The sequence below is a fragment of the Corythoichthys intestinalis genome, chromosome 17 (genome assembly GCF_030265065.1).
Source record: "Corythoichthys intestinalis isolate RoL2023-P3 chromosome 17, ASM3026506v1, whole genome shotgun sequence".
Classification (NCBI taxonomy): domain Eukaryota; kingdom Metazoa; phylum Chordata; class Actinopteri; order Syngnathiformes; family Syngnathidae; genus Corythoichthys; species Corythoichthys intestinalis.
In genome coordinates, this window is record NC_080411.1 from 17260614 (window position 1) to 17277494 (window position 16881).

The window sequence follows — 16881 nt, forward strand, 5'->3', positions numbered from 1 at the left end:
ATGGAGTTTTTGGATTGAAACAAGGTAAGTATGCGATAATATCTCGTTAAAGTCATGACGTCTGTAATTCTGCTCTTGCGTTCTCTCACCTCCAGACAGGGTTTTGCCGTTTTTTTTGTTTGTTTTTTTTTTAATGCCCTCCTGTTCAATTTTTTTCTTCCCCCAGAAAATTGAGATGGTAAGCTTTCCAATGATGTATCACACATGCAGATCGGACAACTTTGAAATTTGGCCAAATTGGGGGTCTCAGAGCGGATTTTAAAGTCCCCTGAGTGTTTTCTGACATATATTTCATATAATTATTCCATTAGCAGTGCTTAAAGAACATTTATTAAAATATACAGTTTTCTTTTATACATTGGGGGGAAAACATGTCTTGTATGTACCTCTTTCCAATGCTGGTAAATTTGAATAAATACATTGAACACACCGGCGGAAAAAAATGTAAATAAGCTCCGCCTCTACTTTGCGTATTTTCTATTTTCGCGGGGTGGGGCCGGTCCCCATTAACCGCGAATAACAAGGGATTACGGCATACTCATTTTATGTACATTTCAAGAAGTTTACATTGTAGGTTGTCGGTAGAATTTTACATTTCGCTGTCGATTGGCCGAAATGCCGGCGGAAGTGACGACAATCAATGATGGTAGGAAGAAAGATGTGCAGCTTTTCGTGACTGACGCTTACCATGTCGCATCTGCGAATGACACCAGCTTTCAGCATAGGGAAGTGTATATTTGTATGATGCATCATTTTTTGATTTGCAACGTTACAGTTTAAATTATATTGTCACAGTTAGAATCATTTGCTGTGATTTGACGATAGCAGCATTGAAAATCTGGCTCTCCATCGCTGCACCCTTAGCGGAAGTGACGATGCCCTTGGGAAAGTAGCACCACTTTTTTTTTTTTTTTTTTTTTTTTTTTTTTTTTTAGCCTAAATCCAGGACAGTTGTCACATTGTTATAAATAATGATGACATTAAAAAGAATTAGCGCTTTTGTATCGGTTTTTACTTGTTCAAATACTATCCGGAAGCTGTCGATATTGACGTATCGTTTCCGGATTGGTGGTACTGTTGTTGCCCGCCAAACTTTGACAAACGACAGCTGCTTGGTCTTCTCGCATCCCTACTCGCGGTCATTCCAAAATACTTTAGGGTTATCGATCAGTAAGAAAAACATGTCTTTAACCCCGAAGAGGCCGCGCTCTGACCCTCTCAACGACTCCACGGAGACGAGGATTAAGAGGATTTCCATTGAGGGGAACATTGGTAAGTGCGGTAAAATTGAATAAAATGCGTTGAGTGAATTTGTAATAACAAAAACGTTATTTATTTGCACATATATATGTATATAATTTTTTAATTTGTCATTTTTATTGACATTGTGTGTGTAAATGTCGGTATTGTTAACATACGCTAAGCAAAAAAAAAAAAAAAAAAAAAAACAGCAAAAAAAACACAGCTAAAGTAGCTCATGCTCATTTGTCTGAATTTCTTAAAAATCATTGCGCGTTTTTATCCATTTTAATTTTTAAATTTTGGTTGGGGGTGTTTCCAGCGGCGGGAAAGTCGACGTTCGTCCGCCTACTGGAGCAGGAGTGTTCCGACTGGGAAGTAGTACCAGAACCCATCGCTAGGTGGTGCAACGTGAAAACCAACAGCGGCGACTTCGAGGTATCAGAATCAGAATGCTTTTATTGTCATTACCAATACAGTGTATACAAGGAAATTACAGCACCGCTCCAGTAAAGTACTTTATCCTTAAAAAACATTTAAAACCATCAAACCACTCTTCCCAGAATCAACATACACACAAACGCACAAACACATTTAAAATCAGCAATAATTTTGAGGTAGATTTGTGTCTTTATCACTCAATATTTTTTTTTTTTTTTTTTAATTCAATCAAAATATATATTTTCAATCAAAAAAGTCACTTCAATAAAAATAAAAAAATAAAAAAAACGCGTTTGAATGGAAAAAATCATTTGAGACTAAAAAAGCAACATGTTTTTTCTTTGAATTATTTTTTTTAAAAGCGAAGTTACATTATTTATTTTTCGCATTGAAAAACTTTTTCTATGAATGATTTTTTTTTATTGAAGTGATTTTTCTTGTTGTTTTTTTGTTGTTGTTGTTTGAAGGAACTTATTTGCTGATTGAGTAATAAAGACATAAATGTCCAAGCCAAAATGTGGTCCAAACACAAAACGTTACTTCAATCAAAAAAAGTTTTTTTCAATCTAAATAAAACTTCACTTCATCCCCCCCCCCCAAAAAATCTAAGAAAAATAGTTTTCAAATGCTTTTTTTGTCTCAAAAAGTCTCATTAATTTTTGCATTCAAACACTTTTTGATTGAAGCAACTTTTTTTGATTGAATAATAGACACACAAATCTACCTCCATAAAATAATAAGTAAAAATTAAGGAATAAATCATAATAAAGGGCACCCATTTGCAATCTTAATTCTGTTTAAGAGTTACTGCTTCTGGGTAAAAGCAGTCTCTTAAGAACAGTTAGTGCCCACTTGCCTATTCCCACTTTAGTTTATTCACTGAGTTATTTGTATTTTTCCACCCATTTGTTATAACTTATAGTCTGCATGAGGGCTGCAACTAAGTTATTATTTTTTTTTATAATCGATTATCTAAACAATTTATTGGGTAAATGTCACTTTTTTCAATCACCTTTGCAATTTAACTTATTTAGGCATTTTTCAAGTTACAATGACAACAAAATGGATGACAATTTCTTTCCAAAATAATATTTCAGCATTCTGATTTAACAGTACTATATTCTACAACTGTACTGTTGTAAGTATATAAAACTTGTTACAGTTTTTAATAAGAGTTCTTGTGTTTTGTGTTCTTAGTATAAAACACAAAAAGAATTTCTCAGTACACAAATCAGACAAAAGTCCTGTTCATTAAAAAAAAATAATAAAAATACAAGTGCTTCTGATTGGCATTTATTGTTTTGGTGGGCAAAGCGCTGATATAAATTATGTCAATGACCCATTTATTTTCTTTAAACAAACTGAACATAGGTGAACAAGGAGGCACATTGTAATGAATCAGTTTTCTTTTAAAACAATTGTTCAAGAATACAAACCAAATCCAACTTCAAAGCACTCTCTCTTGTGTGACAATTTAATGATTGAGTTTGTGTTGAAACGAGACTCTTTAGATGTTATAGGAATGGGTTTATGTGTGTGGTTTCTTTATATGTGACAACTTTACTATATAACAATAACTCGAGTGCTAATATGTTTCTCCGAAACACAATACAAACGGACACTTAAGACACTGAATAGCATAATTGCTAACTGGGTTAGCGCTCCGTGCTAAGTAGTGATGTCTCATCAACAAAGAATCCAAACAATTCAATTGTCTTCATTTACTCACCTCTGATGGAGGCATACTGGATCTAACAACACACACGACTCAAGATAATCTAACTCTCAACACTTTGTAAAGTTATGGACTCGGCAACCCAAACTGAGTGTAGAAGACTAGCAGTGAACTCTCTCTCTTTCCTCATATTACAAGGACCCAGAAAGGACTGCTCATAGCTGCCATCAAATCAATTATCAAATTATTTGGCAACTAATTTATGCATCTATTTAATCGATTAGTTGTTGCAGCCTTAGTTTACATCATATTTATTGTTTTTTGGCATCTATGTTGAAGTTAGTACAAGGGCTTCCAAGTCATATTTATGTATCTCGCATTAAAATCTGTGTTATATCAGGGGCTAGTGTTGCACAGTATACACTGGTAAAAAAGCTAACTTGTTTTTAACATGTTGTTGGAAAAGTGCTGCGATTCCACATCGTAAGAATTATACAAAACCACCTTTTATTTTTAGCATCGATGCTTTTGCAGAGTTCAGCAAAATCCGCTTGATTCAAGCTGTTTATTAGTCATGTGTTTAAAGGTATCTGTTAGGGTTGTTCCGATCATGTTTTTTTGCTCCCGATCCGATCCCGATCGTTTTAGTTTGCGTATCTGCCGATCCCGATATTTCCCGATCCGATTGCTTTTTTTTGCTCCTGATTCAATTCCAATCATTCCCGATAATTTTTCCCGATCATATACATTTTGGCAATGCATTAAGAAAAAAATGAATAAAACTCGGACGAATATATACATTCAACATACAGTACATAAGTACTGTATTTGTTTATTATGACAATAAATCCTCAAGATGGCATTTACATTATTAACATTCTTTCTGTGAGAGGGATCCACGGATAGAAAGACTTGTAGTTCTTAAAGGTTAAATGCGACTTTGTATATTGTGACTAAATATTGCCATCTAGTGTATTTGTTGTGCAAATGATACCGGAGGCATTTAACTTCTGCCCAAATGCATGATGGGAAGTGCAACCAATACTGTGCGTAGTGGTACCAATTGATATATCTTCTCTGCGTTGGGAAATAACATAGGGTGGTAAGAAAAGGATCAACTACAACCTTTCTTCTCCACATTGCTTCCCACAATACTTCTAATTATTGAGAAACGAATTGTTAGGCTTTAGCCAATTAAAAAAAGGCTTCAAAAGCTGCCAAATTTCTCGCTACTCAATTTACGTTGCCTTTTAGCTCTATGTATACGTAAAACGGTGCCATTATAGATTGAACGCGACAATGCGTGAGTGGGTAGTGCAGCGCATGCGTTAATTGCGTTAAATATTTTAATGTTATCACCACCGTTAAGGCAATAAATTTGATAGCCCTACTTTAAGCCAAAACTAAACACTCTGGATGAGTGTAAGACATTTTGTCTGTAACGTTAAATACAATTAGAAGACGATTTAATTAAAATATATATATATATTTAAAAAGGCATGTCCGATATTTTTTTGCCGATTCCGATACTTTGAAAATGACGTGATCGATCGGGACATCTTTAGTATCTGTGGTGGAGAAAATTAAATGTAGCTCTTCACAGTAGACTGTAGTGTACTCTATTCCGTTTCTGTCGCTACCTTACAACACTTGGGAGTCTGTACAGTATACTATAGTTAAGCACGTGCGGAGTACTGGTACTTTCAGCTAATTTAAACCACATGTACATCCTAATAAGGGTTGAAGACGTAGTTGCATAATTACATGGAGAGAAAAAAATCTTTGGAAGATTACACGACGTAGACATCATGACCGGGAGCGTCTTTATCTGTATTTAGAATGCAGCTGCCGTAGACTGTCCATATGTCTACTGCACATCACTGCTCGCCTGCTCTTTCATGACTTAGTGCACACACCCCATTCAACATTCCGATAGCCAAGTGAGCCCCACTTACAGCGGGACACACTTGTTCTTATTTTGTATGGAATAGTGTCCCATACTGTTATTTTTAAAAAAAACAAAAACAATAATAATTAACAAAATACAAAATAAGGGCTGGGCTTTGTAGCCCAAAAATAAAATCTCAGATTTTCTTTTAAAATTGAATTTAGGGCTGCAGCTATCGATTATTTAACTAATCGATTAATGTATGGATGAATTAGTTTGATTAATCGAGTAATTGGTTCACAAACATATAATGTCTTGCAGAATATTTTTAGGAGATATAAAACAAAAGATCAAATGTGTACGCTTGCTTTAACATTTATGTTGCTCTGCACACCCATGGGTGCCAAGATTTCACTTTCAGAAGAGCATGAAATACAAATGCAAAATAAAAGTCCCTGAGTGTTTCTTCAGACTATACAGAATTGCACTTTTATTTCACAAGGGCAATAAATGCATTTAAAAATAAAATGATTTTAAAACTAAATTCATCAAAAGTAGGGCTGCAGCTATGGAATATTTTAGTAATCGAGTAATCGACTGAAAATTCTATCGATTAATCGAGTAATCGGATAAAACAAATATATTTTTAGGTGAAGAGCAATTATAAATATACATGAGAAAACAAGACATTTCATCTAATCTTGAACCATTTTCAGTCAATCAATGTCTTTATTTTCGATGTATATCGTTGAAAACAGCCGACAATTGCATCTCAGATGTAATTAGAATTAAAAAAAAGACTAATTCACTGCTTTAACTCAAAAAACCCTTAGATCTTATTTAAAAAAAAATATATATATATATATATATATATATATATACACCTAGAAATGCCGTTACGCTTGATAACACACATTACGTAAAAGTTAAGATTTTTCCCCCCACGTGTTTCAATTGAATTTCTATTTTTGTCAAGCCATTTTTAAGTTCTAGTTAAGTTTTAAGTTAGTCTAAACTGTAAGTCCTGATAGGATTTTAAGTTTTTGCAGTGTTAAAAAATAAATGTATGATACAGGCTGTATTGGAGCACATTAGGGACCAGTGCTACTTGGTGTTTTATCCACCAATGACTACTGAGCTAAAATTGATAGTTGGCATTATTGAGTTTTTATTTTACACCCTCATCACTCCACAACGCTATGTTATGTTAAAGCCTGTATGTAAGACACGTTAGCCACGCATCGAAAGTGGTCATAATTAATAGAAACCTAGCCCTCCGCAGGGCTAACGTTACTTGAGACTAGTGACAGTAACGTTAATCTTATTTATTAGCGCTTAGCGCTCTACTGCTTTAAGATGGCGGCTGTTTACTAACGCTGCCAGACGCGGCCAAGTCTGTCATTTCGCATCTAGTTCACTATACATGTGATCTCTATGTACGTAGCATCGTGCAGGCTAGTATTTAGCAACGTCGGCGTTGTTTGTAGCGGCTGTCGGCTGCAGTAAGTTTTTTATTTTTTTGCTTCATCCTCTACCCACGTGACATCAGTGCGTTGTCCCGCATTAAAAGTAGTCCGAGCAAAACGTGATGCTTAGAGCTGTCAAAATAAACGATTACTCGAGGGGAATAAAATTCCTCGGATCAGTTTTTAAACTCGAGTTACTCGAGTATTCGTTTCAGCTCTAATCAAAAGGTATAAAAAATGATCTAAGTAAAACAAAAGAACCAAAAAATTGGAGTTTAAATGTGTAATTAGTCAAATGGATATGTAACTTTAGTAGATTATAATAAATTTCTCTCTTAACAAATCGTCCAAACACATATTCCCCCAAAAACGTCTAAATATGTCTTTAAATTAAATGACAAATGCATAAACAAACATATTAGCTCAAACAAAAACCTAAAGCCTGATGTTGAACTGAACAGGGAGCAGCTGGATTCAACCTGGACAAGTTATGTCATATTCACTGTTGCCACCAGAGGGCAGTGTACCCTCCCAAACCAATAAAACTAAATGCACCACTTTCAAAACAAACCATTGCAATACCACTCTAATTAAACGAATCATCGAACCAGCAAAATTTAATTCGAAGCTAAGTACAAAAGACGGAGAAAATACAGAACAATTATTATAATTTTATTTTAGTTGAAGAGTTTAACAAAAGTAACTACTATTCCTATAGAATTGAAGTGCTTTTTAGGTTGCATTCGAGACACTTGACACCTTTGTTACTATTAGCTTCAAATATTTTTTTATTTAAATAAAAGTTTTAAAATACAAATAGTGTTTATTTATTTATTTTTATTTTTCAAATCAATACAAATAAAAAATATATACATGCAGCTTATTTATTTTTTAATAAAAAATATTTTTTAATAATAAAAAAAGTTGAAGGGGCTCAGAAAGCAGTTTTTAGTTCAAAGATGTGTCTAAAAATGTTAATTTTCTATTAAAATAGTTGTCAATTAATCGTGACAACAATATCCTTTTGCAAAAAAAAAACAGATTTTTTTTTTGCCCCTGGAGGGGGCCGGAAACTTTTACAGATGATTCATCCCTGCTTATTCACGATTTGAGTTCATTTACAATGTTATTATTGTTTTACGGCATTTTACATTTTACAATGGATGAAAATTATTTGCAGATGGTTTCTATTCGCATTTGCTGGTGAATATTTTATAAAAGTGTTTTAACAAAAAACAAAAATAAATTGATAATTTTCCTGTACTTTTTATGGATATATTTTTTGAAGGGGAAGAATCATATAAACAATGTGTTTCCGCGGATTAGGAGCTGACGACGTCGCAGCGCAGCGGTGGAAACGTGCTGAAGATGATGTACGACAAGCCCGAGCGTTGGGCATACACCTTCCAGAGTTACGCCTGCATTAGCCGCGTGCGCGCCCAGATGAACTCGGCCAACGGGAAGCTGAGAGAGGCAGAGAACCCCGTGCAGTTCTTTGAGCGCTCCATCTACAGTGACCGGTAATAATGAGGGCTGGTAAGCTCTGGTTAGTTCACGATACGGTACGATTTGCGTTATAAGGCTCACGAAAAATATGATCTCACGATATGGCGATACAACAATGATCAATAATAGAAAAACAAGCTCTTTTCATCTGTCAGCTGTAAATTGAGTTTATCACTAGTAAACGTCCAATTTATTTGAACTGGGAAGGTGGCCGTGAATGAACATTTGTTCATTGCACGTCTATGGCGGTCAATGGCAAGCAATGAGTTTAATTATGGGGCATTTCAGGTCATTTACTGTTGATTTTCAGTCACTTCCTCTTGGTTTTGGGACATTTCATTTCTGGCTCACTTCCTGTTGATTTTGAGTTACAGAAAAGGTAGTTCCCCAGGAATGAATCGGCTGTGACTCAAACTCAACAGGAAGTGACCTGTGAATGGCCCAGAATTGCGGTAACAGAAAGTGACCGGAAAATGCCCCAAAAATCGGAAAGACCGTCCGTGAATGCTTTGATTTCTAATCAAAAATCGTTCATTCGCCTGTCCCAGTCAAAATGGATTGGGTGTCTAGTGCTGTCAATGGCAGCTATTAAGTTGAAAGAGACACTATTCTAGTAGAAGATTTTTGCGATTTGTCGGTTCCTTTTTATTTTAGTTTTAAAACAGTTACACCTTTTTAAAACGATATAACGGTTCTTGGCAGGAGCATACCAATAACGTTCTCGGATACAAAGTATCACAATATAAAACCATTTTGATATTTTGTTATCCCCCTCGTAATACTTGCTACAAATTAAATGAGGCAACAGCGATCCATTATTTAAGTAATCCATGAATTTATCAATTAGTATGAATACTCGAGTAATCGAATTAGGAACATTTAATGGACAGCAGAATACATTTTAGGAGACGTAAAACAAAGGTTTGCTAAGATTGCACTTTCAAATGCACATTAAATGCAAATGCAAAATAAAATCCCAAGTGGTTTTGAAACTATGCAGGATTGCACTTTGACTTCACAAGAGCAATAAATTAAAATATAAAAATAAGTTAAAATACCTGAGCTTAGCCTCAAACGGTATTTTAAAAAAGTTGACAAATGCGGATCGATGTGCAACAAAAGAACAATTGGCTAACGTGAATAACAAGAGTCCGCTAGCTAAAATGCTAACTTTTATTTATTTTTTTATTTTTTTACAATGCTCTTAAAAAAACATTAAAACACATATCCCCACAAAAACTGTTAAATATACCTCTAAAGTAAATAACAAATTCATAAACAATCATATTAGCTCAAATAAAAACTTACAACCTTATGTTGGTCTTAACAGAGAGCAGCTGGATCCAGCCAGGTTAGATGAGTTATGTCATATCCACTGTTGCCACTAGAGGGTAGTGTATCCACCCAAAGCGATAAAACTAAATTCTAGCACTTTCAAAACAAACCATTACAACGCCACTCTAATTAAACAAATTCTCAAAGCAGCAAAATTTGATTCAAAGCTTTTTCCTAATTGAATTACTCGAGTTATAAATTAATCGTTGCAGCACTATAACTATACGCGGAGTAATATGAACTCTCAATAATGTCCGCTAGGTACATCTTCGCCGCCAATCTCTACGAGAACGAGTGCATGAACGACACAGAGTGGTCCGTCTACCAGGACTGGCACAGCTGGCTGCACGGTCAGTTTGGCCGCCACATCAAGCTGGACGGGATCATCTACCTGAGGGTCCCGCCAGAGGTATGACTCAAACCCTCGCAACATGTTAAAACTAGGGATGTCCCCATCAAAAATTTCTCAAATGGAACAAAGCTATCCCAACATTAGAACTACCGGTATATAAAACAGTTATCGGTATGGTGCTAAATCAAGGCCAATTTTGTAATCTGGTCCGGTTCAAACTTTTTTTTTTTCACACTGAAATAGTTTTTTCACTTTCATATATTTCTTAATCAGTTTCAAACTTTTGGCCGTGTAATGGCGAAAGGGGCGTGGCTTCGACGAAGAGTTGTGTGGACTTGTGAGGGAGCCTAACAAAGCATCCCCAGATGATGTTGCCTTCAGGAAATGTGGGCACTTTGATACATGATGACCCCGCACTATTTATAAATAAAGCCCACACGTCACGCCCTCCATGCCATAACACTGCCAAAAGTTTAAAAGTGAAAAAGATGTGACAGTGAAAAAATGAAAAAAAATGATTTGAAAGTTTTAAAAAAAATCTGAAGGTCAAAGATATCTAAAACCAAAAAGTTAATATTTGATGCTGGAAATATCTGTCAATGAAACAAAAAATGTGTTCAGATTGATTGAAGATTCAAAAACGAACCTTAAACTTTCAGTTACAACATTTTTTCCCCACCTTTTTTGTTTTTCTACCAGATTACAAAAACTTTGGCCCTGATTTAGCTCCATATATTTGTAGAGCAGTGGTTTCAAAAATGTGAGAAAAAAAATCCAGAAATTCCATTTTTTCTTTGCGCAAATCATTTATGAAACTCCATAAGGTCGCAAACAAATTAGTTTGCTTTACAATAACATGTATAAAAAAATTCAGTGGGTCATCCAATGTGATAAGATGGCATCGAGTGATCATGTTTCACTGCTATTGACAGCGATAGACGTCCAATTCGATCGCTGCCAACCCCCTCAGTCAATATGAATTCGAGGTCTATTGCCATCAATGACAGCCAGTGAGTCAAGATTCCGATCCTCTGAAAATGACGTGATCGAATCGGGGACATCTCTAGAACACACATAAATTCCTCTGAGGCCTTTGACTGTTTTTTTTTTTTTTTTTTTTTTTTTTGCCTCAATATATACTTTTATGTATTTATATAGAAGTGCATGGAGAGACTGCACTTGCGAGGGCGTGCAGAAGAACAGGAAATCCCTTTAGAGTATCTGGAGAAGCTCCATGTCAAGCATGAGAGCTGGTTGCAGCACAAGACCATGACGTGAGAACCGTCTTCGCAACAATGGGAGGGGCTTGTACTCTGCGAATGAATCATACTTTAGCTGCCATTGCAGGTGATAGATCAACAAGAGTTCTAGTAGAAAATGCCATTTCAGGTGAAATGGCGTGGGGAGGCTTTGCTCTCACTTCCTGTAGAGTTTTGCTAACTTCCTCCTTCATTTTGGGACAACACCGGCCGTCAGCTCAAGTCCCAGCCGAAAAAAAACACGTCTCAGGTGGACGACGGGAGCGATACGAGGCGCCCCCCTCCATCCGAGAGCATGCCGCTTAATTTGACTCAACAGTGTGTTTCTTCGTTTATATTACCGCTAAATACACAAGCTTGACGCCACTTTAACGTGACCTATTTTTTTCATGGGAGATTTGGCTAGCTCTGGCAGTGTTCAACGCAAGCTGCAACGAATGGCAGTAACTTTTTTTATATCGCAAAATGTGAAAACGATTGCAACCATTACTCACCAAATTCAATCTGCTGGCAAATACAGGCAAGTGTGTATGCTGCGCTCTGGTCTGCCCCGGTGTGGATAAGGCCTGCTTTTTGTTTTCGCAGCTTTGCAATGCAACCAAAGGCTCTCCGAGCACTCCATGTACACGAAGGAGTGCGCGCGTTTGGAATAATGGAACGCAGCTTGGGCCGATGATTGGTTCTCGAAGGATTTGCTGACTGTCCAACTGTCACTTTTTTAAAGAACCGATTTCTTAAGTGCTCAGTTTACGTACTAAGTTAATCACATGATGATAATAATAATAATAATTAAATAAAACCTCCCGACCCCCCCCCCAAAAAAAAGAATTTCTCCTCGGATCTACGCAATTCACGTAGGTCGCCCTTTCTGACTTCAAAACAGCAAATTTCGCCGAAAGGTGAGAGATTTTCATGCCTGCATAGCACAGCTATGAGTCTGGTGTACCAGGCTAGTAGTCCCGTCTATGAGCGCGACCTGTTGGCGCGTGTCTGTGTGTGTGCACGCGCGCGCTGTCGCTCGCGCGGGTAGTAGAGTGGAGTGGGCTACAGCTGTGTAATCGGCTGACTGACGCATCTGATTATGATCTTTTGGGGGGGGGGGGTCAAACGAAACTGTGGCGGGCCGCCACAGTCTCGTTCATTGGTGGGAAACACTGCCAAACTCCACTATAACCGAGACCAAAGAGCTGTCGAAGGACACCAGAGACAAAATTGTAGACCTGCACCAGGCTGGGAAGACTGAATCTGCAATGGGTAAAACGCTTGGTGTAAAGAAATCAACTGTGGGAGCAATTATTAGAAAATGGAAGACGTACAAGACCACTGATAATCTCCCTCGATCTGGAGCTCCATGCAAGATCTCACCCTGTGGCGTCAAAATGATAGCAAGAACGGTGAGCAAAAATCCCAGAACCACATGGGGTGACTTAGTGAATGACCTACAGAGAGCTGGGACCACAGTAACAGAGGCTACTATCAGTAACACAATGCGCCGCCAGGGACTCAAATCGTGCACTGCCAGACGTGTCCCCCTGCTGAAGAAAGTACACGTCCAGGCCCGTCTGCGGTTCGCTAGAGAGCATTTGGATGATTCAGAAGAGGACTGGGAGAATGTGTTATGGTCAGATGAAACCAAAATAGAACTTTTTGATAGAAACACAGGTTATCGTGTTTGGAGGAGAAAGAATACTGAATTGCATCTGAAGAACACCATATCCACTGTGAAGCATGAGGGTGGAAACATCATGCTTTGGGGCTGTTTTTCTGCAAAGGGACCAGGACGACTGATCTGTGTAAAGGAAAGAATGAAGGGGACAATGTATCAAGAGATTTTGATTGAAAATCTCCTTCCATCAGCAAGGGCATTGAAGATGAGACGTGGCTGGGTCTTTCAGCATGACAATGATCCCAAACACACAGCCAGGGCAACAAAGGAGTGGCTTCGTAAGAAGCATTTCAAGGTCCTGGAGTGGCCTAGCCAGTCTCCAGATCTCAACCCCATAGAAAATCTGTGGAGGGAGTTGAAAGTTCGTGTTGCCCAACGACAGCCCCAAAACATCACTGCTCTAGAGGAGATCTGCATGGAGGAATGGGCCAAAATACCAACAACAGTGTGTGAAAAGCTTGTAAAGAGTTACAGAAAATGTTTGGCCTCCGTTATTGCCAACAAAGGGTACATAAAAGTATTGACCAAATACTTATTTTCCACCGTGATTTGCAAATAAATTCTTGAAAAATCAAACAATGTGATTTCCTGTTTTTTTTTCTTCTCCACATTCTGTCTCTCATGGTTGAGGTTTACCCATGTTGACGATTACAGGCCTCGGTAATATTTTCAAGTGGGAGAACTTGCACAATTAGTGGTTGACTAAATACTTATTTGCCCCACTGTATTTGTTGCTTCAAATGTTTTTTAAGGACATATCGGCTCCCGAGGTGCCGAATTTAAGATTACCCAGAGATTCACAACTGCTGATTGACTACAGGAAATAGAGGATACGGGAGATATGATTGTTTTAAAACAACGAAAGCCTAACATTGTTACTTGGGACGTTACATTCGTTGCTCAGTTCCGCACTCACCACTTGGAAAATAACACATAGAAACGTGTGGTGTTGCGTATATTTGTGGAAATCACTACCAGGGAAAACCAGGGGGACATGTGCATAACGGTGGCCGAGACAGGCGGTCCCTCTCAGGGCAGCCGTTTCGTGAGTCTCGCTCATCCGGAAGTGGCGACAATTTGACGGGCGAAAAAGTCATGAAAGTGAAACCGATCCCGGCTTTCTTTGATTTACGGTAAAACGCAGTTTACTACTGTGGTTTACTTTTCCCTACACGTTTTTATATACTTCAGTTTGCTCGGCATTGAGTTGTGAGGGGCCAGTTCCACTGCTGGCCTATTTAACTCACGAGGCATGCTCTGTAGCGCTCATCTCCGTACAAGCCACGACAGGAGCACCACCAGTGGAGACTGAATTTAAGCATATTATAACAAATTGTCCAGGATCAATGTTTGAATGCGCCTTTAGCTCGTCACATCTCGTTCATGTCAAGCAAGATGGCCACTTCCACATTTAAGCTCATGGGCTGGCGGAGAACCAGATGGACTCATCAAAAGAGCCAGATATGGCTCGCGAGACATAGCTTCCTGTAGTGTGATAACTAGGGGTGTGACAAAATATCGAAATGGTGATAAATCGTGATACTTTGTATTAGGGCTGCAGCCATCGATTATTTTAGTAGTCGATTAATTCATGAACTAGTTAGTTCGAGTAATCGGATAAGGAAGATGAAAAAATAAAATACTTGAGCTGAGCATTAAACGGTATAAAATAATAAATAAATGAGGATCTATGTACAACAAAACAACAATTGGCTAACTTAAATAGCAAAAGTCCGCTAGCATAAATGCTATAAAATGCTAACTTTTTTTTTTTTTTTTACAATGCTCTCAACAAATGGTTCAGACATATATTCCCACAAAAAAGTTGCTAAATATACCTATAAACTAAATTACGAATGCACTGAAAAAACATTAGCTCATACAAAAACTTAGCTTATGGTGGTCTTAACAGGGAGCAGCTGGATTTAGCCATGTGAAATGAAGCAGACTAGAGTGCAGTGTATCCACCCAAATAATAAAACTAAAGACATGCACACTTTCAAAATAAACCATTATAACGCCACTTTAAACGAATACTCGAAGCAGCAAATTTTAATTCGAATCTTTTTATCTATTCAAATACTCGAGTTAATCGATCAATCGTTGCAGTACTACTTTGTATCCCAAAAGGTTATCGATATTCTCCTGCAAGAATCGAGATATCATTTTAAAAAGGTGACAATGTCTTGAAAAAAAAAAAAAGAAACCAACAAGGTCCTACCAAAATCTTCCACCATAATATTGTCTCAGTTAACTCTAAGGCTGCCTTGACAGTGCTCGACACCCAATTCATTTAAACTGGGAACGTTCGTTCATTCAAAACCAGAACGTTCACAGATTTTCAGGGCATTTATAGGTCACTTGCTGTTCATTTTAGGGCATTTCCAGGTCATTTCCTGTTGAATTTGAATCACTGCCTATTCATTTAGGTGTTTCCCAGGTAACTTCCTGTTCTGTAACACAAAATGAACAGGAAGTGACCCATAAAATACCCCAAAATTAACAGGAAGTAACTGAAAACCAACAGGTAAATGACCCTAAATGGCCCAAAATGACCTCAATGCCTGGCATTGGCTGCCACTGACGGCCATAGACGTTCAACCAGTTTGAAGTGGGAGGAATTGCAGCGAATGAACGAATGTTCATTCGCTGCCACCCTCCCTGTTCAAATGGATTGGATGTCTACTAGTGATAAACTCATTCCAATTCACAGCAGAAGATTGTTTTTCTGTTTATTAGTTGTTTTGAGAATATCCTAGAATTTCCTGACCAATGTATCAATAATCATTGTATCGTCAGATAATCGTTATCGTGAGCTTTGTATCGCAAACCGTATTGTATCGTGAGGTACCAAGTGGTTCCCACTCCTAGTGATAACAATTCATATCGGTGACGTGTGCCGAGAAAACATACAAAGCAATGTACTCATGGCGTGTTAGTTTTTTACATGGTATACAGAGACAAAAAAGTATTAATACAAAACGGGCAAAAAACATCCTAAAAGGCTCAGGACCTTAAGGGTGAATGTGTTTTGTAAAAAATAAAAACAAGAAATGACATTTAAATATGAATACGAATGAAAACTGTATTTTTCTTTTGACTAACTACTGTAGCTGACTTTAAGCCGTGTGGTTCCACAGTACGGACTTTGAGTACCTGGCGGACGTGCCGGTGCTGACGCTGGACGCCGCAGAAGAGTTCAAAGGCAGCAAAAACAAGTGCGCCCATATGATGGAGAAGGTGAGGAAGGACCATCAAAAGCTTCACAAAGCATTGTCATTGTTTGCCATTGCCCTGTGCGTTGAAATGCGGTTTTTTCTCATGGAGGATGCATTGACACTGTTGACGCCCGCTTCACACAAACACACATTTGGCTTATATACTGTAAATAACAATAAGTGTATGTTTTGGCTTGGTATCACTTGAACCCAAAGTGCAATCTGTGTCTTCCAGGTCAAAGAGTTCGTTAGTACTTTGTGAGGGACGGCCGGCAAATGAGGCAAGGGGGAAAAGCACTTATTTTTTTTTTTGTAAGGTTTTTTTTTTTTCTCTTTTTATCAACAAGATATTTGTATTTATAACTTTGTTGTGTGTGGTTTACAGACTAAAATAAACTTGTTTGGACTAAAACCTTCCGTTGTTCTCCAACAAAAAGACCTCCAAGGCTCTCTTCTCACATTGAATAGGAATGTCTGAGGGGAAGGGGGGGGGGGGGGGTTCATATTATTAATGATCAGAGGTGGGTAGTAAAACATTAGATTTACTCTTACTTGAGTAACTTTTTGAGAAAAATGCAAGTTCTGAGAGTAGTTTTATTAAGCCATACATTTACTTTTACTCGAGCAACTACTCTTTCTCCGCTACTTTGGGCTACACTAGTCGTTACATTTTTCTTTGTTCTACATAAAAGATTTTACTTTTTTTTTTTTTTTGCCAGTGGCTCTACCAGTTTCACCAATGAGACGTCGCAACAATAATTGCATGACTCCATTATACCAATCAGACTCAAGCTTGCCGTTCTATGATCACGCCGGCCTGTTCAATCACCTGGTGT

The 16881-nt window shown here is 37.7% G+C and overlaps 1 protein-coding gene across 1 annotated transcript; it reads left to right on the top strand.

Annotated features, from left to right (window-relative positions):
* The first annotated feature begins 633 nt into the window (after positions 1 to 633).
* On the top strand, positions 634 to 16439 carry dck (deoxycytidine kinase). The gene is made up of 7 exons (XM_057819505.1): positions 634 to 1272; positions 1562 to 1677; positions 8036 to 8229; positions 9812 to 9959; positions 11061 to 11176; positions 15968 to 16067; positions 16281 to 16439. The coding sequence occupies exons 1-7, from the start codon at positions 972 to 974 to the stop codon at positions 16305 to 16307; spliced, it is 1002 nt and encodes a 333-aa protein (XP_057675488.1). The 5' UTR covers positions 634 to 971; the 3' UTR covers positions 16308 to 16439.
* Positions 16440 to 16881: the final 442 nt, after the last annotated feature.